This window comes from Phaseolus vulgaris, chromosome 10 (assembly GCF_051622355.1).
Source record: "Phaseolus vulgaris cultivar YP4 chromosome 10, ASM5162235v1, whole genome shotgun sequence".
NCBI classification, from domain to species: Eukaryota; Viridiplantae; Streptophyta; class Magnoliopsida; order Fabales; family Fabaceae; genus Phaseolus; species Phaseolus vulgaris.
Genome location: NC_143507.1, coordinates 37,934,465 through 37,959,773, shown reverse-complemented (window position 1 = coordinate 37,959,773; position 25,309 = coordinate 37,934,465). Strand labels below are relative to the sequence as shown.

Genomic DNA, 25,309 nt, shown 5'->3' with positions numbered 1-25,309 from the left:
CACTTCGTGCCTCTTTTGTTCTCTTGTTAATCATGTTCAAACATAGACAACTTTTAAGACTTATGAGACAAAAGTTAAATTGCATATACCTATCAAGAAATGAATTAAGGGAATGCTACATTCACTAAAAAAATTGTTAAATAGCAACAGAATTTTAAGATAAAAAATAATTAACTATTATATTAATTAAATTATATATTATTTAAAGACTAAAAAATTATTAATATTTTATTATTAATAAAAATTTATAAAATAATTTTTAAATTAGTATCTAAATTAGTTACTAAGATTTTAATTTATAATAGTTTAGATTTTAAATTAGTAAATAATTAAAATCTTGATATATACCAATTTAAAAACTATTTTATAAATTTTTATTAATAATAAAAATTACTTTAAATACTAATAATTTTTTAATTTATAAAATTATTTCTAATTCAGTTAAATAATAACTAATTATTTTGATATTTAAAATTAATTTTATTTAATAATTTTTTTTAGTGATTTCATCACCACATTTAATTTTTTTTTTATAAAATTTTGATATATTTAAGCTAAGTGCAGTGTATTTTATAGCCCTGGATGTAAGAGTAAGATAAGTGTAACATACACAATTGATTATCAGAGATAAATAATAGTTTTATCTGAAAGTTTGGTAAGATTAATATAACTTTGACAATAAAAAATGGGTCCACATGAATTGATTTTAATTTATGATGAGTCTAGATAAGGAAAAGTCCAAAACTTAGAGTAAAATGAATGTGGAACCCAACTTTTTTACATCTTATAATATAAGTCTGCATTATTATTTATTGTTCATCAATACTCTCCTTCTATAATGAATATACAAAATTGTAAATTTTGTAGACAAAAATTACCTTTGAAATCTGATTTCCAGAATTTAAGAGAAGAAATATTTTAATAACAAATTGGAATATTGGTCAAATTGAAACTGAAAGGATCTCAAATATTTAGGTGGTCCTATCCTTTCATAAAATACACATTGTTATGGTAAAGAGAAAAATATATTGAAGATAACTTGGTAGCATTTCATTAATAATAAGCTAGAAATAATTAGAACTAGGCATATTATATATGTTAAGTGCATTTATGAAAGAATAATAAAACTATAAAATTAAATAAGGACAAATTACAAATGTTCAAACCCTTTAAAACAATAATATAGGCTGAGTTTGATATATATATCGGAGAAGTAACCTAATAAATCAAATTTGCAATAAATATTAATCATAACCAAACTTAACAGATAATCTATATTAATATAAAACTAAAAACATAAAAATAAAAAGTAGTGTTTTTTTAGTGTAATGAGAAGAAAAAAATGTATCTTCATGCAAATAAAATTTTAAATAAATAAATATTTTAAAATGTATAAATTATATTATAAATAAATTTCATAATAGTAAATGTTTTTAATATATAAAATGCAATTTAATATACAACAAGTAATTAAAATTTTAATATAAGATTAATTTTAAGTATTATTATCTAAAAAAAACTATTATAGTCAATTTTAGAAATAAAGATAATAGTAGCTGCATGTAGACATCAATGCCAATATTGATGATAAGTGCATGTACCTTTTTTTTGTTTCATTTAAACTAAACACTACTTAGCATAAACCTTCCAAATATTTTTTTTTGTTCATTGCAAACTAGTGTTGGCTTTTTGTATTGAGATGTATGAATTCCAATAAGTCAAATACTTCAGAAATTGAATGTGAAGAGACTATAATAAAATTTGAAAACTTTTAATATTTTTTAAAGTGTAAAAGTTTAAATTACATAACCAAAAACAACAACAAAATTAGTTATTACATTATATAGCTGCATCTTCTCGTTTTTTTAACTGTATTTTAAATCATAATGAAAAATATTATTGGGTTTTCCAAACCTAAAGAGTATTCGAAGAAATATTGACAAATTACCAATGAACAAAATTCAGATATCTTAATGATGTTGTTGAAATGACCCTTTTCAGGGATATTCTCTAAATATTCTCAATGAGTTCTACTAATCAGTAAATGAAAACTAGAGGGTTGAGCTGATCACAATAAAAGCACTTTAGCAATATTAATGGAAAACAGAAAACACAGAAATATGAAGACAAATGGTAAGTTGGTTGCAGGAAATCATATCCTATGGTGGAGTTTCTGATAGTCTCTGAGCAGCAGCAGAGAAAGAAGCAATGATTTTAGCCCTTGTCATCAGGTCATGCAGTCACAGACACAGTGTTTTCTTCAAGTCATTCTTGGAGTATGAAATTGGAAAATTGATGCTATATACACTGAAATTTTCTATCAGTGCAAGATTCATGTTGGTTTTGTTTGACAGATAATTAAAAATGGTACAGTGATGATGATATTCAACATGCACTCTCATGCACCCTTTTATAGCCATGCATGTGTTCATTTTAATTATCAGCACATATCAGTGATTGAATTTTCAAGTATATACTTAGTACCAAATCGGGCACCATACCTACACATACACATAGGGAAAATTTTCCCAAATGGTGTAATTTTTTGAGATTTACGTAAATAGGCCAATCTTAAAAAAATAAAAAAATTACAGAAATAAATTTTTTTTTGGTTAAGTTGTCGATGTTAAGTAACATCAATTAAATTCATTAATTAATTATAATTGTGTTTTTAATTAAATTGTCAATCCGATTGATAACTTCAGTATATTTTATCTTAATAAAGTTGCTATAGGTTAAGTTGATTTTATTTTTTTAAATAAATGATAATTAATATTTTTTAAACTAAAAATATATAGTTAAAAAAATGATTTTATAAATAATACCAAAATTTAATTTTGTTTTATTTAAAAAAATATGTATAAAGTTGAAGAATTAAAATGAATTTTTTTACAATAATTTTAAATAAATTGGGTTAAAAATGATTTGTTTGATAAATTTAAAATATTTAGTATTTTTTAAATATTGTTAAAGTTAAAAATACACTTATAAAAAATTGATGTGATTTATGTATAAATTTTTAGATTATATAATATATGAAAGTATAAATTATATAATATGTAAAAAGTAATAATATACATGTATTTATGTAAAATAAATGTATTAAAAAATAAATTAAATTATTGAATATAAGTCATTAAAAGAAGATGACATTACAATATTTGATGAGAACAACATTACAAAAGATTACTCTACTGTCTAAAGGGACAATTTTCTCTATTGTGACCTTCATTGCGACAATAATAACATTTTTTTGGCTTGTTCTGAATTGATTGATCTATTTCATTATGCAAATGAATTGTAATTGGTTGTCTCGAGTTTTTACGTTGCATGTGGGGGTCAGGTATGAAATTTGGTCTGGTATAAGTAGACCAATAATCCTCGTTTCGAACTTGATGGAATTCAACTTGATATGTCTTTCTAATTGTGTGGAGGTTGTAAACTAGATCAATGAATGTCATCATTTGTAAATGACAAGAGGAACAAAAGATAATAATGTGACGACAGGGAAGTCGAAGAGCTTGGAAGTGACCACAATCACACCACCAATAATTTAATCTAACTGTATATGACTGAGGTCGTCGACTATGTTGGAGGGTGGCTAATTCTTGGACATCAAATTTAGAATTTTCTGCATTAAACCTTTCCACAAAACACATAGCCGAATCTTGTTGATTTTTTTCTAATTAAGGTTGTGATATCTTCTGGATAATAATGACCTGCGCGTAACATGGTATCTATTTTGAAGGCTCTTTCAACAAACCATGTTTTTGTTTTTTTTCGACAGTTGCCTTAACCAAAATGGAAATCGACAAGAAACAAGCTCCCTTAAGCACGAAGTTAATCATTCCACTAGATTTATGGTCATATGACCTTACCACTTTCCCCCATCGTATGCTTGAGTCCATTTGTATGCGATATATCTAGGAAAATGCTTGCTTGAACTCAGATTGCATAAGTGATAGCATTGCTTGTAGTGTGGGTTGTTTCATCTCATAAGGTGTCATAAAGAACTAAATGAAATTAGTTAAATGGTAAAATGTCGTAATTATCTATGAGAGAAGGTAAGGAATGTCATTATCCATGTTAATCAATTGTCGTTTGAACTCAACATTTTTTAATTTTTTGTTGAAATTTGATGCGATATGGCTTATGCAATACACAGAAACGAGGTCGTCTCTTTTGCATCCAACTTCTTCGGATTGTAATGTTGAAATTATACTAGTTCCTCTATTAGCAATCATGCACAAATTCGGTTGAGGTGTCACATATTGTCACAATAATTGGAAGAACCATATAAAAGCCTCATGAGTCTCGCCTTCAACAATCGCAAACGCCAATGGAAATATGTTTCGATTCCCATCTTGAGCGATCGCAGTCAACAATGTTCCATGGTATCTTCCGGTTAGAAATGTCTCATCAACTTGTACAATGGGCTTGCAAAAATTGAAACCATTGATACAAAAAGACCAAAACACGCGATCCAACGTGTAACAAGAATTGTCTTGAACACCATCAACCATACAAGGAGAAGCAATATACTGCACAATTGTCCCTGGATTGCTTTCTTTTACTGCTTCCAACCATCTAGGAAAGTCATTGTAGGACTGTTTCCAATCGCCAAAAGGAAAAACAAGAACTTTCTATTTTCTCAACCAAGCTTTTCTATATGTGATAGTATAACCATGTCGATTTTTTATTTCTGGAATTAAGCTTTTAATTGGGACGGAAGGATTTGCTTTTACTGAAGTCAGCACCATGGACGCAATATGGGTTGAGTCCAAATTAACATGGTCTGCCAAAAGATTTGTTGACAAACAACTATGTTGTGCATCGATTTTCTTTATCTCCCATTGACTTCGGATTTTACTAAAAGATGCACGTAATCAAGTGTATGGAGACTTTCTCAAAAACAGTCAGTCACAAAAGGATCAAAAAAATCACATTCATTTTTATCAAACAATATATAACACTACAAGAAAATCATGAAATAGAAACCAATTTTTAAAGACCAAAATAATGAGTTACAATAGGAACTAAAATAGAGACCATTTTAGAAACTAATTAACAATAATAAAAAATAATAGAAACTAATTTAGAAACCAAATTTCTTTTTAGTTTCTAAAATGGTCTCTAATTTAGTTACTATTGCAACTAATTATTTTGGTTTCTACAAATTGGTTTCTATTTCATGGTTTTCTTGTAGTGTAAAGTCACTTTATTGTGTTGTGTTTTTGGAGTATTTTAAAATGTTCATGTATCACTGTGTTTTAAGAAATAATAATTATCAAATTATGCGCAATTATTGTATGCAATTATTATACGTTATGATACGCAATTATACGTAATTAATGTGTGTCCCTTTCTTTTGATGCGTTCACAGCCGGTGTCCTTCAGACACTTAATGTGGCTTCGACTTAGTTTCATCCTCGTATGATACACATGACTATTGATAAAAATCATGTGAAAAATCTACTATTTAAAGGAAAGCCACTTACAAGGCAGACCCTTAATGATGAAACTAAACATATAGTGTTTAATATAATAAATGTGACATAATCATGTAGCTAAATTAAAGCTAGAATAGATTGACCAGAACATGGATTACCATCTAATATTTTTGGACATTGCACCTTTCCACTCTCTGGTGTTAATCTAACACCACCTGGTGTATTGATAGCATTTTGAAAGCGGATGGTTGCGATTAGAGTAGCCACCAAACTCAAATTTCCTCTCATATCAGCTAGCCATTCATCATTGTTTTTTATTGTTATCCAATTTAGCAATTTTTCCATAACTTTTTTCAACCATTTATTCCGTTCTGGCAAGTTTTCCTATGTAAGTGTCAAGTTTTTTTCTTCCACTGTAACTGTCACGTTTTCCTCTCTCATGTTTTTCTCTACTATGTTTTCCTCCACTGTAGTTTGTATCTCTTGAAACCTAAATAAACAATAAATAATATATTTTTTTCTTAAAAAGATTTATATTGATAAAAGTAAGATCGCAGGATCAATTCTACTTCTAAGATAGAATTATTCCTTCTCCTTTACTTTAGTTTTTCAAATTATATAAAATATATAATATGAAAACCTCTTATGCTAATTTCATAAGTTCCTATTATAAGAAGATGGTACATGAGAAGATGTAAGAAAAATAAAGATTTTTTATTATCTTGTGTGTATTTACATCACTCCATGTATATGAAATATATAGAGACTTTGCTCTCCAAATTACAAGATAATTATGTAAGAATCCACTAATCATGAATTCTATCATTATTAAATTAATTATGTATAATTGCGTACAATATGACAGATTCACCAGGGCATGGACTATCATCTAACTTTTCTGTACATTAACAAGCAAGAGCAGCACAGCTAAGGATGAAACTAAACATATAATGTTTTATTTAAGGAACATGACATACTCATCGGGAAAAATTACAGTTAAGACAGATTAAACAGGACATAAATGACCGTTTAATATTTGTGAACATTTCACATATCCACTCTCTGCTGCTGGTCTAATACCACCTGGTGGATTGATAACATTTTGAAAGCTGATGGTTGCGATTATGGTAGCAACCATGCTCAGATTCCCTCTCATCGCAGTGAGCCTTTCATCCAAATTATCATTTTTTCTATAGCTTCTTTCCACCATTTCTTCTCTTCGGTCAAATTTTTCTCAATTGTAATTGTCATGTCTTCCTCCATTGTAACTGACACATTTTCCTCCATTGTAACTGACACATTTTCCTCCATTGTAGCTTATAAGTTTTCGTCCATTGTAACTGTTCTTGTCGGTTGTCTCTGGGAACAGGTTGTGACTCCTTCTCATGTCCTTCAGCCTTTCATCATTGTTCTTGTGTGTAATTATGTAAGGATCCACTAATCATGAGATTCTATTATTATTAAATTAATTACGTGCAATAACGTACAATAGCAGAGACTCAAGCTTGGAGAGGTGAATTACAACATTTTATCATTTAACTAATTTCATTTAGTTCTTTATGACATCTTATGAGATGAAACAACTCACACTACAAGGAATGGTATAAGTTATGCTATCTGTGTTCAAGCAAACATTTTCCTGGATAGATCGCATACCGTTTGAGAAATGGACTCAAGCATACAATGGGGGACAGAGGTATGGTCATATGACCACATATCTAGTGAAATGCATTAACTTCGTGCTTAAGAGAGCTCGTTCCTTGTCGGTTTCCGCTTTAGTTAAGGCAACTTTCGAAGAAGAAAAAAACATGGTTGGTTGGAAGAGCCTTCAAAATAGACACCATGTTACGTGTAGGTCATTATTATTAAGAAGATATCACAACCTTACTTAGAAAAAAAAAATCAACAAGATTCGGCTATGTGTTTTGTGGAAAGGTTTAATGACGAAAATTCTGAATTTGATGTCCAAGAATTAGTCACCCCCAACATGGTCGACGACCTCAGTCATGTATAGTTAGATCAAATGATTGGTGATGTGATTGTGGCCACATTATTATCGTTTGTTCCTTTTGTCATTTACAAATAATGACGTTCATTGATCCAATTTACAACCTCTACATGATTAGAAATGCATATCAAGTTGAATTCCATCTTGTTCGAAACGAGGATTATTGGTCTACTTATACCGGGCCAAATTTCATACCTGACATGCGACGTAAAAACTTGGGACGACCAATTACAACTCGTTTGCATAATGAAATTGATCAACCAATTTAGAACGAGCCAAAAAATTGTTCTTACTGTCAGAATGAAGGTCACAACAAAGAAAATTGTCCATTTAGACAGTAAAGTAATCCTTTATAATGTTGTTCTCATCAAATATTTAATATCATCTTCTTTTAATGACTTATATTCAATAATTTAATTTATTTTTTAATACATTTATTTTACATAAATATATGTATATTATTACTTTTTACATATTATATAATTTATACTTTCATACATTATATATCTAAAAATTTATACATAAATCATATCACATTTTTTATAAGTGTATTTTTAAATTTAACAATATTTAAAAAATACTAAATATTTTTAATTTTTCAAACAAATCCTTTTTAACCCAATTTATTTAAAATTATTGTAAAAAAATCATTTTAATTCTTCAACTTTATATATCATTTTCTTGAATAAAACAAAATTAAATTTTGGTATTATTTATAAAATAATTTTTTTAACTATATATTTTTATTTTGAAAAAATATTAATTATCATTTTTAAAAAAAAAATCAACTTAACTTATCAACTGAATTGACAACTTTAATTAAGATAAAATATACTGAAATTATCAATCTAGTATCCAATTTTATTTAAACTGAAGTTGTCAATCTGGTTGACAACTTTAGTTAAAAAAGACAATTACAATTGGATTAATGAATTTAATTAATGTTGTCTGCACCATTGACAACTTTGACAAAAAAATGTCCATTTTTATAATTTTTTTAGATTTATCTATTTATGTAAAAAAAAAATTCACCATCTTGATAAAATTTCCAACATAGGGTATATGTATCTAATTATGGAAAATATATTTCATTCATGTGTCTAAACTTTATATATGAATATATGAAGAAGATTTCTCTTGATTGAGTTAAAATTGTTCCTGCTAGGGAGATGAGACCTAGAGAATTATTGAAGTCTTCTTCTCCTTCCTTCGGTCGGTCAGGTGACTGGGTGGTGAGTTGGGGTTCTTCTCGTCCTCCTGCTTCTCCTTCGGCACTCGGCCTCGGCTGAACACCGGATGGTGGGGTACCTGCGAAGGCACTCTGACGCTCAAGTCAATAAAGCGGGTGGTCAGCTCTCAGGTAGGTGAATAGTAATAAATGACAATACCTTATTCCTTGAAATGCGTGCTATTTATATTATTCTAATGGGCCTACCTTATTGGACCCGTTTATCGAGGTGGATACCGGTTAAGGTTGCATTACCTAATTCTTAATGATGGATTAACTTCACTGATCTTGGTTTGAGCGTGTTAACTGTAGTAGGAGTTGGCCGGCGGCCAAGTTCCTATGGTATGGGTCGGCCATCGGCCAAATTCTAGTGGTGTCGGTCGTCTCAGCCAAGTCTTTCAAGGTCTCGACCAAGTAGGCAGTCGACCTCATCATCTCGGTTAAGTCTCTCAGGTCTCAGTCGACTTTCCTTTAGTTTTGGTCAGGTTGACCAGGTTTCGGGCAGGAAGGCCAAGGGTCGGCCTCGCCCATACCGGTAAAAAAATAATTTGAAGTTGCTTTCTATCTTTGATAATAATATTCCACTCTTATGTGGTAATATTTCAATATGTAGAAAACATTGGAATCGCATAGTCGTTTGATACTTTAAACTATTTTATTATTCAACACCTTTTTTTCCTTTCTGTGTATATTTTGACACCTTAACTGCATTACCCTTAAAATATTGGTTATAAATAAATATTAATTTTTTATTAGCAAAAATAAAATGAAATAATATCTTAATCTTGATAGTATTTTCATTTTATTCACAAAACACCAGAATATGCAAACATATTCTTTTAGTCAACATGGTTCAAATAGAGTCAATGACTAATCAATGTAATACTGAGATTTATTTAATGGGTTGATATTTTTTAATATATAATTTCCGTAAACTCTCTCTAAAATTTGAATGTCTCCCTAAATATTCAAGATATAATAAAATCATCTATGAGTCATGTTAGTTTACAGTAATAATAAAAGACATTTAAGCATAAACTCAATACACTTACTATTTTCTTATGACTAAACAAACAGATAATTAATGAATAAAAGTATACATGCACTTGAATTATTTACTAATTATTAATATATTTATTTTATATAGTGTCTCTTTTTTAGAATGTAAATTTTTATACATTGTTATTATAAAAAAGAAATCTAACATTTTAACGTCTATAATTACTATGATATACAATATTTTTGGAAAATTATGTTCAACTATAACTCTGTTATCTCCAAAATTATATTAGATTTTTTTTTCCTATTTAATGTCTTAGAAGGTGTATATAGATGATTTTAAACATTATAACTATAATCTTCACATATTCTAAATCCACATATTATCTTAAACAAGAATTTTATATATATTTGGTGTAACTTATTTTCGAAATATTTCGTGAAACTTTAAAAATGAATAAAACTCATTTTTAGTAAATTTTTATAAAATTTGTATAAAAAAAAGTTAATAGAATATAATTTTTTTTGTAATAATATTTCAAAACTCTATAAACTATTATAAAAATAGTATATGAATCCTTGTATATTCATTCAATCATTTGTATATGTACAAAAATTGTAATAATAGTATTGTATTTAGATTTAATAATAGGTCTAATTCATGGATTGAAGATAAACAAAAAATCGACACAAATTGTTGTAGTGTTGTGTGTGGTGAGTGTGAGAATGAGAAACTGTTCATGAACTTTTTTTTTATCAGCAATTGGTATGCACTTTATTTTGATAATTCATCATGTTTGATAATTAATGAAAGAATTCTAGATGATGAAAACTTCCTGTATTCTTTTATCTGTGTATACATTTTTCTTAAGAAAATGTTAATTGTTGTAGAGATTAGGGTTTAAGATATGAATGTGGGTTAATTTTTTCTATCAACAAATAATAAATAAAATAATATAAAATATTTAAGAATGTTTCAACACTATTAAAAAAAAATGTCTAATAAAGATGACATTCAATCAAAGTTACAAGAAAAAAAACACTACATACTCTTGAGTTTCAAAACCAAAATTATCAGAAAAATTTATCAAAAATTCTGCTCCCACTGATAATTTCATGAATGTGAGTCTTGTAATGAGTTTTATTTAATAATAGACTTATTTATTTTTTTATGTTGTAGTCATGCAAAAAATTATTCATATATTGAAACTATGCTTTGTGGTTTTTGATGGGACGACATAAGGGACAAAAATGGTTTCTTTGTTTTTCACGATACTTACGAAATTCCCCACCACCCTTTTCTTATGCACATTAAAGCTAATCATATGGTGTAAAACACTTCAATACATTTTATTGTTCAACTATCCCTATTATTTTGTCAAATTTATTTTTAATTTTTTTTATATATTTCATTATTAATTATTTCAATTTCTACACATTATCGACCCATTAAAACTTTGATGAAAGGTGTATTATGAAAAAAAAAAACGAAAAAAAAAACAAAGTCAAGCCAACAATATTTCGAAAAAAAAAAGTATGATAAAAACGACATTTTAAAAATTTGTTGGCAACCTATCATTATTTTGTTAAAAATTTATTGAATCAATAAAATATCTAAAAGTTGAAAATTTTAATTATAAAATATAAAAAAACTTAAATAGTAAAATTTACAAAATAATAATAGTTTAGTTTTAACATACGACATGAATTAAGTATATTGTAACAACAAGAAAATCATGAAATAGAAACGAACTTTAGAGACTAAAAATAATTAGTTGTTATAAAGATTAAATTAGAGATATTTTAGAAACTAAAAAAAATGTTTTCTAAATTAGTTTCTATTAGTGTTAAATAGTTTTTAAATTGATATTTATTAAGCTATCAAGGTTTTAACTACCAATTTAGATACCAATTTAGAAATCATTTAACAATAATATAAACTAATTTAGAAACCAAAAGTTTTTTTTAGTTTCTAAAATGATCTCTAATTTAATCACTATAACAACTAATTATTTTTTATCTCTAAAATTGGTTTCTATTTATGATTTTCTTGTGTTGTTTTTTGAAAAATAAATTTAACCAAATGAATTAATTTTGTGTGAGAAACCCTAGAAATTAGAATTAATTTAGAATAGTATATGTCACGGGGTTTTAGGGTTGGTGGTGTGAGGGTGAGAAAAGAAGGTACTTCACAGAATACATACATGAAATGTCTTGTGAATATGTTAACCCCGCAGTTGACATAAATGCATAGAAAAATAAGAATATTAATATAGGTGTGTGATTGTTGACCAAAAATGACCCCATATCATATCCATTTCAATATTAATATTAATTAATTGGACTCATAGATTGAGATTGAATCACATCAACACAATCATAATTATAATCATGTGCCTTGTCACATCTAATCAATACTTTCTTTCTTCCATGCACAATAAATATGATCAATATGCTTTCAAATTAATTCATTTTTAAGTGTTAAGATATGTTCTTTATTGTTGTTTTTATTTTATTTTTGTTAATCTACTCAAATCAACACTAAGTGTTAGATATAAAATCAATTTGAAGTTAAACAAATTAATTATACTTTTAGTTTCTTTACAATCAATTTGATTTGGGTGCTCTATTTTTTTTTAAAAAAAAACTTTATATTTAAAATAACACATTTTATTAGTTTTTAACTAGTAAATTTGACAAATTAAAATGCCTTTTTTATAACTATTTCTAGTCCTTAACCAATAAATTTATTTAAGAGACTAAAATGTGATTTTTTTTAAATAATTATTGTAAGAAAATTATTAAATAAAAGTTAATTTTATAAATAAAAAATAATTAATTATTATATCGACTAATTAAATACTATTTTAAAAATTTTAAAAAATTATTGATATTTAAATTAATTTTTATTATTAATAAATAATTTTTAAATGGTATCTAATTAGTTACATTTTAACTATTAATTTTAAAATTTAATAATTAATCTCTAATGATTTTTTTAATAATTGATGTGAATCTTTTCACCTCTACCTTCACCTCCACAATTTTGTTATATATATATATGTGTATGTATGGGTGAGAAATGGTGCATATGAAGGTGGTAAAGTGATGAACATAATTGTCTAAAAAAAAGGTTTTGGTTCTATGGTTAAGAAAAATTATTAAGAGAAATAACAACTCCCCAACTATTCATCAAGTTTTCACCTACTAACCTACCCAACTTTAAAACTCTCTCTTACTCTTCCTATAAGTCTATCAAATATTCAATTTTTTGTCTTCTCTATATATCTAAAAGAATTTCCTTACATCTATTTATTTACTTCATACATACTAATATATAAGGAGTTTATATAACTAGACATCACTAACTTTTTCCTCATGCATTATCAAACTACTTTATATATGTACCAAACCACTTTAAGTATTTCAATTGATTTTTTCCCTTATAGTAATTACATCACCAATCAACTTGTTAACATATACTTCCTAAAGCATAACAATAAATCTTCAAAATGGCTATCAATATTCTAACAACCAATAAAACATTGCATTTCACAACCAATTGATGTGAATAAAGTCACATATTCATTCTATATACGCCTTTCAAAACCACCTTTTTAAAGATCATATTAGTGGTGGATTTTGTTTGAGAGAATATTGTGACAATAAATTATTAGTGAGAAATAGTGTCACTAAGTTGTGGATGCAATAGACAAAGAGAAATATGACAAAAAAATAAAAAGAAGAAAGAAGATGAAGAAATGATGTTGGCATGATGACTTAATTACAAATTTCTGCATATGTAAAAATAGACCAATTTTGGAAAGTGAATGAATAAATTTTAATAAAAAATCTCTCTCTCTCTCTAAATATATATTTAACTTATTTTTGGTTGAAAAATACTACAATTTGAACTCAATCACATGCTATATGATGAACTTAAAAAAAAAACATGCAAATCTTACTCAATAAGATCTTATTTTATTTTACAACAATTTTAATGGGTTTTACATTGTAAATAAACGTATTTGAAATTAGAATGCTATGTCATTTTCATTTTCAGGAAATGAATAAAAATCATAAAAGAAATCCTAAATTATATCATAAAATCTATACTTTTAACATTTATAAAAATATAGCATATAAATGTATTTAAAGTTATACTTTTATGTAGTTTATGGATGATTTTCTCATTGATAATATATTATTAGCTTATACTGTAATGTTCTAAAGAGGTATAATTAAGGTCCTACCATATAACATCATTAATTACCTCCTCAAAATAGAATAAAGAAGAAGCCAAAATAAACTATGTTAAAATACATAACACGTTGCATATATAAAATCAATCGATCAATCATCTAAAATAAAAGTATAAAGTGGTTTAACTAAGAGTAAACTTCCATTAAAAGCTATTGCTAATGCACTTTAGGGTGAGGTTTTTTTTCTTGTTTTTTCAAAAAAGAGTATATATATATATATATATATATATATATATATATGACTTCATAATTTTTTTTCTTTGGAAAAATTAAAAAAAAAGTCTAATTTGGTAAGCATCTTCACCGTCACTTCCTCAAATGTATTAATTTCTTAGCAGAGTTGTCTCTGTCATTTCCCTTATTACTCCATTGACTTTCTTTGATTCCTGAGGTCAGCATATCTCTTCAAACTTCAAACCTTTTCAGTTTTACTCAATCCATCAATTTCTGTACCCTTCTTTCCGCGTTTCATAAACAAAAATTATACTTTCACAATTTCCCATTTTTAAGTTAAACTTCACCACAATATATATTATGAGCTATGTATATCCATGTCATAGCAAAATATGGATTAACTATGCACTCCTGAAGCCAAAGTCATGTGTTATGAACAAAACTTGCAGATGCTTTAAGATCTCATCAACTGAATAATTTATATGAATTTTAATGGAAACTTTTTCTATATATATAACTAGGGTACAAGTTCATTTCTGATTAAATATGGTACTAGAAAAACCTTTGTTATTTCATTATAATATAGAGATTCAACTCTGAGTAACTCGTGTGATTGCTCATAGAGTGGAGTTTGAGACTAATTCTGCAGTTAGTACTCAGCGCACATTTTGCAGTCGATTCTACCATTTTTCATTATTCTAAAGTTTATATGCTCGGATTAAGACAAGATATAATAATTGATCTGACAGATACAATCAATAATGTTAATATTTTGCATGCTCCAATAAGATTTCTCAAATTAACAACAATAAATGGTAATAATAGTGGTAAACAAACTTTGCTTACAAATCTTATACTCTATAGATTATAGTACTAGATCATGTAGAATCTAAAGTTGGGCTACCCTTGTTTTCTTTCTGGTGCTCTCACGTTTGTGAAGGAGTGTGAGTATGATCCATTTCTGAGTGTGGAGATAAAGCAAAAGAAAAAACCAGTGCACAGTGAAGAAGACGTTGGAGCTCTCAACTGAAGCGGTTTTGTGTTATTCAATATTCTGCCAAGGTAGAGTTTGACTTTTATTTCAAAGAAGCTCAGTCATGTGCATAATAATAATTATTATTGTTCAAATTCGACCATAAATGAGGAGGTAGGTCAACTCTGCTGCTGTGATGAATCCTAGAATTGTCCAAGATGTTGTTATTGTTGTTTTGCATGCATTGTTAGCTTTCATTCATATAGTATTTTTTTTACTGAATTGTTTTGCAGGGAATTGGATGATCAGGGATAAGAAGACAGTTCACCCAACATAAATGTTATAATTTGTTGGTAGGTTGTTCACCAAAACCATAACCAAACCCCACTTGGCAACACTCGTTTTCCCCTTACAACAAGTAGTGCATAATTCTGATGCTAGTATATAGTTGATGAGCTAGCTAGCCCTTGGTTTGTAGAAAACAGCATCATTTACTGAAAAAGGTGAGTGAGTTGTGAACCAAAAACACTTTTCCTTCTGTGTTTGATGATTTTCCCTGGCTCCCCCTTCTTCTATCCATGTTCCTCAACCACCCTCATTTATTTCTCTTCCTTTATTGCCTGCCTGACTTGAACAACCTGTTGTAAGAGAGAGATAGAGAGAGCATGGAGAGAAGAAGCTCTAGTGTGTGTGGTTTCTTGTTCTAGAGTGAGAGAGGGACAGGTGGGTGTCTCCACCTTTAAAAGTTTCAACAACCCCTGAGAGAGCATTTATAATGGTGCATCTCATTTGTTTAGTAAGAGAGAGAAGAGGGTGGTGCAATGTCAAAAAACCAGTCTGGCCATAATAACTCTTCACTAAACTACTTCACCTATAAATCTCTCTCCTCCATTACATACTCTACCCTCATTCTACTACACTCATTCTCTTCCCCTTACATAAACACAACTACTTTCACTTTCTTTCTAAAGCTAACATCCATTTTCCTCCATTTTCCTCTCCCACCCACTCTCTTGCAGCGACCTCATACTCAAGTCTGTGCATCAAAATGCTCATAATTCTTCATACCCTCTTCTGAAAGGTACTTTTTTTACTCATTTTTCCCCACCCCATCCTCTAGAAAACGCCAAGATTCTTCTTTTTTCTCTGTAGCTTTTGAGCATTTTGATTACTCTAGCTTGGGTTGTCTGGTTTCTGCAATATGGAAACTTCCACGGCTCTATTGTTTTTAACGGCGATCACAGCTTACTTGATATGGTTCACGTTCATCTCACGGTCGCTGAAGGGTCCACGTGTCTGGGCCTTGTTGGGCAGTCTCCCGGGCCTCATAGACAACTGTGACCGCATGCATGACTGGATCTGCGACAACCTACGCGCGTGTGGCGGCACGTACCAGACTTGCATCTGTGCAATCCCCTTCCTCGCCAAAAAGCAAGGTCTGGTGACTGTGACCTGCGACCCGAGGAACTTGGAGCACATACTGAAGACCCGCTTCGACAACTACCCCAAAGGCCCCACGTGGCATGCTGTCTTTCATGATCTTCTGGGTGATGGGATCTTCAATTCTGACGGTGACACATGGCTTTTCCAGCGCAAGACAGCAGCCCTGGAATTCACCACTAGGACATTGCGTCAAGCCATGGCTCGATGGGTGAGCCGAGCTATCAGCCGCCTCTGCTTGATCCTAAAGAAAGCTGAAGAAGAAGCTCAGCCCATTGATCTGCAAGACCTAATGCTTCGCCTCACTTTTGACAATATTTGTGGGTTAGCTTTTGGAAGAGACCCACAAACCTGTGTGTCAGGCTTGCCGGATAACCGTTTTGCAATGGCTTTTGACAGAGCCACCGAAGCCTCACTTCAAAGGTTCATTTTGCCTGAGGTGTTGTGGAAGGTGAAGAAATGGCTGAGGCTTGGAATGGAAGTGAGCTTGAGCAGAAGCCTTGTCCATGTGGACGACCATTTGTCAAATGTAATTGAGAAACGCAAGGTGGAGTTGCTGAATCTGCAGAAAGATGGGACTCTTCACGATGACTTGTTGACTAGGTTTATGAAGAAGAAAGAATCATACACAGACAAGTTTCTACAGCAGGTGGCTCTGAACTTTATCCTAGCTGGGCGTGACACGTCATCGGTGGCTCTGTGCTGGTTTTTCTGGTTGGTGATGCAGAATCCCAAAGTGGAGGAGAAAATTCTACGTGAAATTTGTACAGTCTTGATGGAGACGCGTGGCGATGACATTGCAAAGTGGTTGGATGAGCCATTGGCCTTTGAGGAGGTTGACCGTTTGGTTTATCTAAAGGCTGCATTGTCTGAGACACTGAGGTTGTACCCTTCTGTGCCGGAGGACTCAAAGCATGTGGTGGCCGATGACCTGCTGCCGGACGGCACGTTTGTGCCGGCGGGGTCGTCCGTGACGTATTCCATTTATTCAGCGGGGAGGATGAAGTCCACGTGGGGTGAGGATTGCATGGAGTTTAGACCTGAGAGGTGGTTGTCATTGGATGGGACGAAGTTCGTTATGCATGATTCTTTCAAGTTTGTGGCATTCAATGCTGGTCCAAGGATATGTTTGGGGAAGGATTTGGCTTACCTTCAGATGAAGTCGATTGCTGCCGCGGTGCTGCTCCGGCACCGCCTTGTGCTGGTGCCTGGCCACCAGGTGGAGCAAAAGATGTCACTCACTTTGTTCATGAAAAATGGACTCAAGGTCAATGTGCATGAGAGGGACTTGAGAGGGGTCGTTATAAGTATACAAAAAGAAAAAGAGGGAGATGCTGGTTTTAGAAGTAATGAAAGTTAGTCCTGTAACAGTTTCACTTGGTGGAGCAGAGTATGTTGGAAGCTTTGGCATGTGGAGTCAAGTTCAGAGGAGGAAAATTCAGACACTGGGGCTTTAGCTTATAGAGGAAGAGAACAGAATCTCCTTTTGAAAAAAGGGTATATTCAGGGTATTTATCATTCATATGGTAATTGTGAATGGATTCTTTTTCTAGGGTTGTGGGATGGATGATTGCTTTCTCAGCCCATCTTCCTTGTAGAATCCTTGCAAATATTCATCGTATTCTTTATTTCTTGCTGGTTTTGATGTTTCTATTTGATTTTACTGGTAGTGAGATCTAAACTCACATTTTACAATGTTCAATGTTGATGTTCATAAAAGAATGCCTTAAGTTTTATGAAAGTATAAATGATTGGGGTTTTTCTGCCCTGCCTGTTGTGTTGCTCTTGGTTGTATGCCTATAATGTATTCTGGGTGATGCTTGAGTGACAAGCTTAAAACTGTTAAAAATTCAACTCTATAATCCATCTGTATTTTTTGTGTATGAGTATTTTCATCTGTAATTTTAGATTCTGTTTCTAAGATTCTTGCTTGACAATGATAGAAGTTGAAATGTATAAATTGAATCGACAATAAAAGGAGATTCTTGATAATTTTGTTAAGGACATTGAATCAGAAAGAATATTATGACCAATCTTCTCAGTCTAGTATGATGAAGCAGAGTTGATCATATTTTTAAATATAAGTATGTTTAAATTATAGAAGTTGAAATTATCCACTATCTTCTATACAGAAAACATTTAGATCGGTACATGGAATTTGCAAAAGGTGCCAAGGTAATCCAAGATTTGGGAAGAGAAAATATAGAAGTCCCTCTATTTGATCGAAAATTGTGATTGTGGCTCTCTTTCATTTCTGCAGGCTTCTTTTACGCTTCCAAGTGCTTGACAAATTTAGTCTTTAATTTTGCTCCATGTTTTCTTTTTCTTTTAAACTCGATGGCTTATATAGCCTACTCCTTCATTGACATCATTACATCCTTCAGTCAAGAATTTTCTCTCCAGTTGAAAAGATATTCCAGACCAATGTACCAATTATGTACAATACAACAGCAACCTTAAACACATCATCCCAAGAACCTGCACAACAGTCAACAGTCGCATATAAGTGAATAATCATAAAAAAATATGGCTTAGACTTCAGAATGCAAGTGTAATATTCTTACCTCTTTGGAGTATGTAGCCAGTTGCAGCTGTACCAAAGACACCAGCTAGCACTCCTGCAGTATTTGACAGTCCCAGTAATACTCCCTGAAATTTAAAATAGTTAGCATTCTTATGGAAGCATATTATATGAAACATCTAGACGAGTAGACACCAGTATAACAGAAAGCATATCAAATGAATATAAATATATTGACAAGGTACTTGTATAGGGTACTGACTATCAGTAACTTAACAGTATTCATGAATGACTTCTTAGTGGTGAAAACAAAATTTAGAGCTGTCACAGATTGTTGAAGTGATTTGAACTTTTTTCCTGGTACTTAAAGTAGAACAGTTTTAGCATCAGTTCTGTTAATTAGAATCCAAAAATTTCTGAGCTTCAGCTCACAACATGTATCACCAAATACAACTCAAGCAACGAAGACAGTTATCAGCCTTTGGTCTGTAATGATGATCAACCAGTTTTTTGCTGGCTTGCTGATCTCTTTTATTATATAAAAAAAGTATGAAAAGTCCAAACACTATTAAGCCATATTTAACAGTTTGTTGATCTTGGTACATAAAAACTAAAATAGTGGTAACTCACAGCATAGCGTGGTCCAATGTCTTGATGATTGGAATATAGGCCAGACTGTGAGAATGCATCAGATCCCTGTAAAAGAAATAGCAAATTATTTTTATATTAGGCAACTTTGCATACATTCAAAACTGAAAGAGACATGTTGTATAGGCACATATGGTTTATAATCAGAAATGAAACTTAATCAGAGCATAAACATTAATTGAAAAATAGAAGGATCTAAAATTCGGGAAGATATATATCAATCTAGCTCAAACCTGACTGCAAGCCATGCAAAGTACCGCCATGGCGGGTGTTCTCACATGGCTTAGCTGTGTAAGAAAAAATGCAGGACCTAGAAACCCGATTGATTGCATAATCTGTCAAAAGAGGAAATTTTTAAAAGGCGAAATCATTTTAAAGGTTAAAAAAGGAAAATGAAACAGTCCAAGTCTAAATTTCTTTACTTAATGTTTATCAGAGTATTATTTATTATCCTGGACAAGTACTTGAAAATTTTCACAATAAAATTTTGTTTATACTGGGGACTGTAGTGAATGCTCCTGTACTGTTATTTGATTTAAAAATTTCATCAAGAGCAATTTATTTAATTAATCAAGATTAGCTTTATTAAGGGCCCCTGACTTGTTTACCTTTCGAACGGTTGTTATGGAAAAGCCTTTGCTCACAAGTGTATCAGCAATCCAGCCTCCTATATTCGCAAAAATAGCCATGGTTAACCATGGCAGGACACAAAATAGCCCAGATTCAGTGAGGTTGAACTTCAGAACCTGAGAAAATGAACTGTTAGTAAATTCAGTCAATGGATCAAATATTGCATGCAATGTTTTCATTATATCACCTAACATTCAAGCTATAGATCAGGACGACAATCACATTTTAGATGTAATCTGATAATATCAGCAGTAAGAGTGAAACAAAATTTAAAAATTTGTCTTTATAGTAATTACCAAGAAATAAAATTAGTTGTCTGCACAGGACTTGAGTTTAACTTGATTGCGTGTAAATATTAAAACGTACTTTAACATCAAGAAGTTCCAAATTACAAACATTTTTTATCTTTAAACACAATCAAGAAGCCAGTTATTAAAGAACAACTTGATAACACTATGGGACAATGTGACGTACAAATCCTAAAAGTTTTATGCAAACAAGACCAGCATTATGTGGACAGTTTTGATGGCTATCCCCCACATCCATTTGTGAAAAAATTATATGATGTAATAGATCTACAAATTAAAAAACTCCAATTTGTAAATATGGGTATAAGCACTGTGATCCCACTCTTGCTCACAAAGATTTGGAATATTATACAGTATTTATCAAGGACATGTGAATTCTAAAATGCCGGAAGGCAATTATGAATTCTGAAAAAGAAAAACTTATAATAGCAGTAAGCACCTGATTGTAGTACGTAGGCATCCAGGTTAATAGAATAAATGTCCCCCAATTGTGGCAGAAGTGAGAGATTATTAAAGCCCATACAGGTGCCTTTGATAAAATTAATTTCCAGGGAATAACTGATACAGGTTCTTTTGATACGTTGCCTCCAAATATGAGCTTCTTCTCTTCTGCCCCAAGATCTGGGTCATCGTTTGGTGAGCTGTATGCCTGGAAAGGAGTCCAACAGAAGAAGGGAAAATATATGAGAATCTAGTTTCTATGAGGAATTACAAAGTTCCCTTTCACATTTATAATTTATAATTGTGATGGTCAAAGCTAAGGTGTTGCTACAAGATAAAATCTCAAGATATTGTGCAAGGAAACTAAATTATTCATATATCAAGTCAATGCAACATTAATTGATTATTTCTTGCAGAATCATAACAATGAAATCAAGTTATGCAACACTTCATGAGACAACAGTCCGTTAAAAAATGAGCCCAAAACAGGAAAACATCCTCACCTAGTTGGAAAAGTAGAAAGGCCTCCTCTCAATATTTTTACAATCAGGAACAGATATATAAAAAGGATTTAACTGAATTTATGCAAAAGATGGCTTACTTTACTCAACCATAAAACAAACCAGATACTCCCAAGGGATCCAAATGAGTAAAACACTGATGGCCACCCAAATTTCTGGATTAGCACAGGTGAAAATGCCAAGCCTGTGACAGAACCAAGGTACATTCCACTATATACTAGCGCAAGTGATCTGCTTCTCTCTGATACTGGAATCCATTTCGAAAGTATATTATTCATTGCGGGCATCGCAACACCCTGAAAATAAAAATCAACACAATTTGTTGGAATTGGAGAAGGTAAAATCATCTCTATTCTAGGCAAGGACTTGACCGCTCCAACGAGAAAATATATTTCATTTGATTGTATCATTGATCAAAGCAAATATAATGAAGGGGAAATATCTTAATCTCAAATATGCATCTTTCTACATCACTTTTGGAGTCTGGTTGGGGTGACACGTGGGAGGGGAGAGGTATGGAACTAACTATGATGTCAGATTATTTTTCAGGCTTTTCTTCTTGCTTACTGGATAGGATAATAGAAGCATTTTTAATACTTGATTACTAGAAATTCCTGGTAAAAACTGGCAGTTTATTTTGTGTTACAATTGACCATATGATAAAGACACCAAATAGATGATGAAATAATAGTATGACTATAGAATAGACCAACCTCGCCAATTCCCATAAACGCACGCATAATAAGAAGAAATGGCAACCCAAGTTTTGCAGCAATAGGTGTTAAAACTGTTGCAATTGACCACCAGATAACTCCAAAACCTAGTACTAGCTTCCCACCAATTTTGTCTGCCCATATTCCACCAACAATCTAAAACAAAAAAAGAATTCAGTCAATATGAAAGGAATGTAACTGGAATCTTTTATGCACACTGGATGTAATGAAGAGACAGTTTGGAGAGCAGAACGTCTTAGATTGCTAACATACACTATTTAGAACAGTATATGTTATGGCATGTTCAACCAGAAGTGGTGTTTAAATGCGTACTTGAAGATTAATATGAAGCAATTTCTTGTTATGCTAACATGTTTTGCATATATCAGTCACACCTGAGTAAGCAGATAACCCCAGAAAAAAGATGACTGAATTAGGCCAACTGTTGCACTGTTCCAGTTGAATTCTTGAGACATCGGTAGTATTGCTATGCTCATATTTACCTATAAAATATAATGAAAACGTAATGTATATAATAATTAAGGAACATCAGTATCATTTTGTTAGAAAGAATATGGAAATCAAATTTAAGGTAAATAATTGACATCATTGGAGGAAAAGGCTTAATAGTAATTTCCAGAAAGCAGTTTATCAAATTAAATAAATAAATCCTGCAAAACAACGATGGAGTTTTGAAAACAGCAACTCAAATTCTACGAACAATTTTTTAAAGCTGACAACATCTGCGGCTACAAAATATCATATGATATTTTCTATTTTTCGTTTATTGAAAGTAAAAAGAAACAAACTAAGGTACTACTACTAGGATTAGTAATGAGCTAAGTGTTAGACACTGCTGAATTGTCTGACATGTTCATAAAACCTAGAGCACTAGCCCTTATTTATACTAGTCACAATCTTAACTTATAGTGGAATCCAATCATGATGACGTATGGAAATATGGTAACCAATCTTAAGAGATCAAGAGAAAATAGGAAAACTAATCCTAGAGGATAAATTAAGATATTTTTATTTATTCTAGCAAAACCCTTCATCGAAAATCAATTGAATATGGCAGAACGAATATACAAATTGGAATGAGACATGGAAAACATGAATATATAAACTAGATCATAATTTATAGTATAAATACCACGAAAAGTTACTCACACGATCCATGTTACACAGCAAAAAAGCTGAAAAACACAGCAATACAATAACCCAGCGCTTGGGAAACTGCTGCCACCAAGGTGATGCTTGCTGAAGATTTCCTTCCAGAAGAATGGCTTCCCCGGTCCCTTCAGTTGATTGCAGTGGATCGATCTTCGTTTCTGAAATGTTATATCCCTCAGACTTGTAACTAACACGGAATTTATTTGCTTTGGCAACCTCCGGTTGTGCATGCTTTCTTCTGTTCAAACCAAGACCATACACCTCCCTTTGTTCAACATTGTTACTGCTACAAGGAGCAGACGAAACGAAGGAACAACCATTTCTTCCGCTAGCCTGTAGTTTAAAGTTTAAGCACAGACTGGACTGCCTTGATACAAGAGAACAATGCTCCCCTTTGTTATGAGACTTGCGCATTGGCTTCCAAATTCTATCTTCCACCGGCAAATACATCTTATGCTGCCATCTTGAAAAGGGATCCTGTGCAACAGATCCACCCCCTGTTTGAACGGATATATCCTTCCCCGATCTATATACATTTCCTGCAAATATCAGACAATAGCTAAAACTTTCTCAACATAATCCAAGCTTAGAGGCTCCAAGAAAACCAAACATACATCGAAATAAACTAAAAATACACCAGTTTGATTTTCATGCGTAAAATATCTCCAGTATCATTAAAATTACTTTCAAGATGATTATTACAAAATCAACAGAATTATCATGGTTATCATCTGTGATTACATATAGTATTAAAACCGTTGCCAATATCACTGCATTTCAAATTAAATTCATTACATACAACACATGTATATTATCAAAAACAAGATTTATCAGTGTGCACAAGCTAAAAATAATACAAAAAAAGGAATAAATAGCGAAAACAAGAATATTAGTCCATGGAAAATGATAATTATTACCAAATGTATGAGCTAAACCTCTTTTTATTTAATGCATGAAACTCCAGTTTCCACTAAAATGCGCTCATTCAGACAGTGAACCGTACTACGAATCCAGAATTAGCAAGAAATCGAAGGAAATGGTAAGCAATTGAGAAAATGCGGCGAAAAACTGAAAAACGAAAAATGAAGGGAGCGTGAACCTGATGGCACAAAGGAACCGAAATTGCGACTTGAAATTAGGCCACTCATAGACATTTTCGTAGAGAGATAAGGTTGGTGTTACTGTGAAAGCATGAGAGATAGGAGAGATGAAAGTTCGAAGCGAAGCAGAACGACGTCGTATTAAGTAGAGAGGAATAAACTCTGTTGTGTTGTTCTGTACTGCTTCCTCGGAGAGGATAAGCAAAGGCAAAGGCAACGGCGCAGAACTTGCCTCTCCTCCTCTTTGCAACTGTCAACTATCTTCACGTTTATTTTATTTTATTTTATTAAATTATACATTTTATCGCTACATTTATAATAATAATTTATTATTTTTAAATACTAGGACCTCTTTGTTCCAGACGAGAGAAAGACAAGTAATTACTTTGTCCGGGTAAAACACAACAAATTTAAAAATATAATAAAAATAACACGTAAATAAAAAACAGTTTTTTCTTTTGAAACTTTCTTCTCATGCGAAAAAGTTATATATATGTAATTAATTAATTGTTTATAATTTATTTTATTATTTTTATTTTAAACTTAAATTGTTATTTATTTTAATTTAAAAATAAAATTACGCAATTAAATATAATACAATAATATTTAAAAAATAAAATTTTAAATTTTAAATAAATTTATGTCAGAAAAATATATAATAATTAATAATTATTATAATTTATATTTATTAATAATAATAAATATTTTTTTTATAATAAG

At 30.9% G+C, this 25,309-nt stretch overlaps 2 protein-coding genes across 2 annotated transcripts; one reads left to right on the top strand and one right to left on the bottom strand.

Annotated features, from left to right (window-relative positions):
- The first annotated feature begins 14,966 nt into the window (after nt 1-14,966).
- Nucleotides 14,967-18,310, top strand: LOC137819703 (cytochrome P450 86A8). Its single transcript, XM_068623624.2, has 2 exons — nt 14,967-15,183; nt 15,388-18,310. The coding sequence occupies exon 2, from the start codon at nt 16,296-16,298 to the stop codon at nt 17,892-17,894; it is 1,599 nt and encodes a 532-aa protein (XP_068479725.1). The 5' UTR covers nt 14,967-15,183; nt 15,388-16,295; the 3' UTR covers nt 17,895-18,310.
- A 184-nt stretch (nt 18,311-18,494) lies between these two features.
- Nucleotides 18,495-24,878, bottom strand: LOC137819702 (ascorbate transporter, chloroplastic). Its single transcript, XM_068623623.2, has 11 exons — nt 24,589-24,878; nt 23,487-24,028; nt 22,712-22,819; nt 22,317-22,472; nt 21,684-21,899; nt 21,081-21,290; nt 20,312-20,449; nt 19,937-20,038; nt 19,686-19,751; nt 19,099-19,183; nt 18,495-19,012 (listed from the first exon to the last, which is right to left on the bottom strand). Exons 1-11 carry the CDS (start codon nt 24,641-24,643, stop codon nt 18,915-18,917), a joined length of 1,776 nt encoding a protein of 591 aa, XP_068479724.2. The 5' UTR covers nt 24,644-24,878; the 3' UTR covers nt 18,495-18,914.
- Between the last annotated feature and the right edge of the window lie 431 nt (nt 24,879-25,309).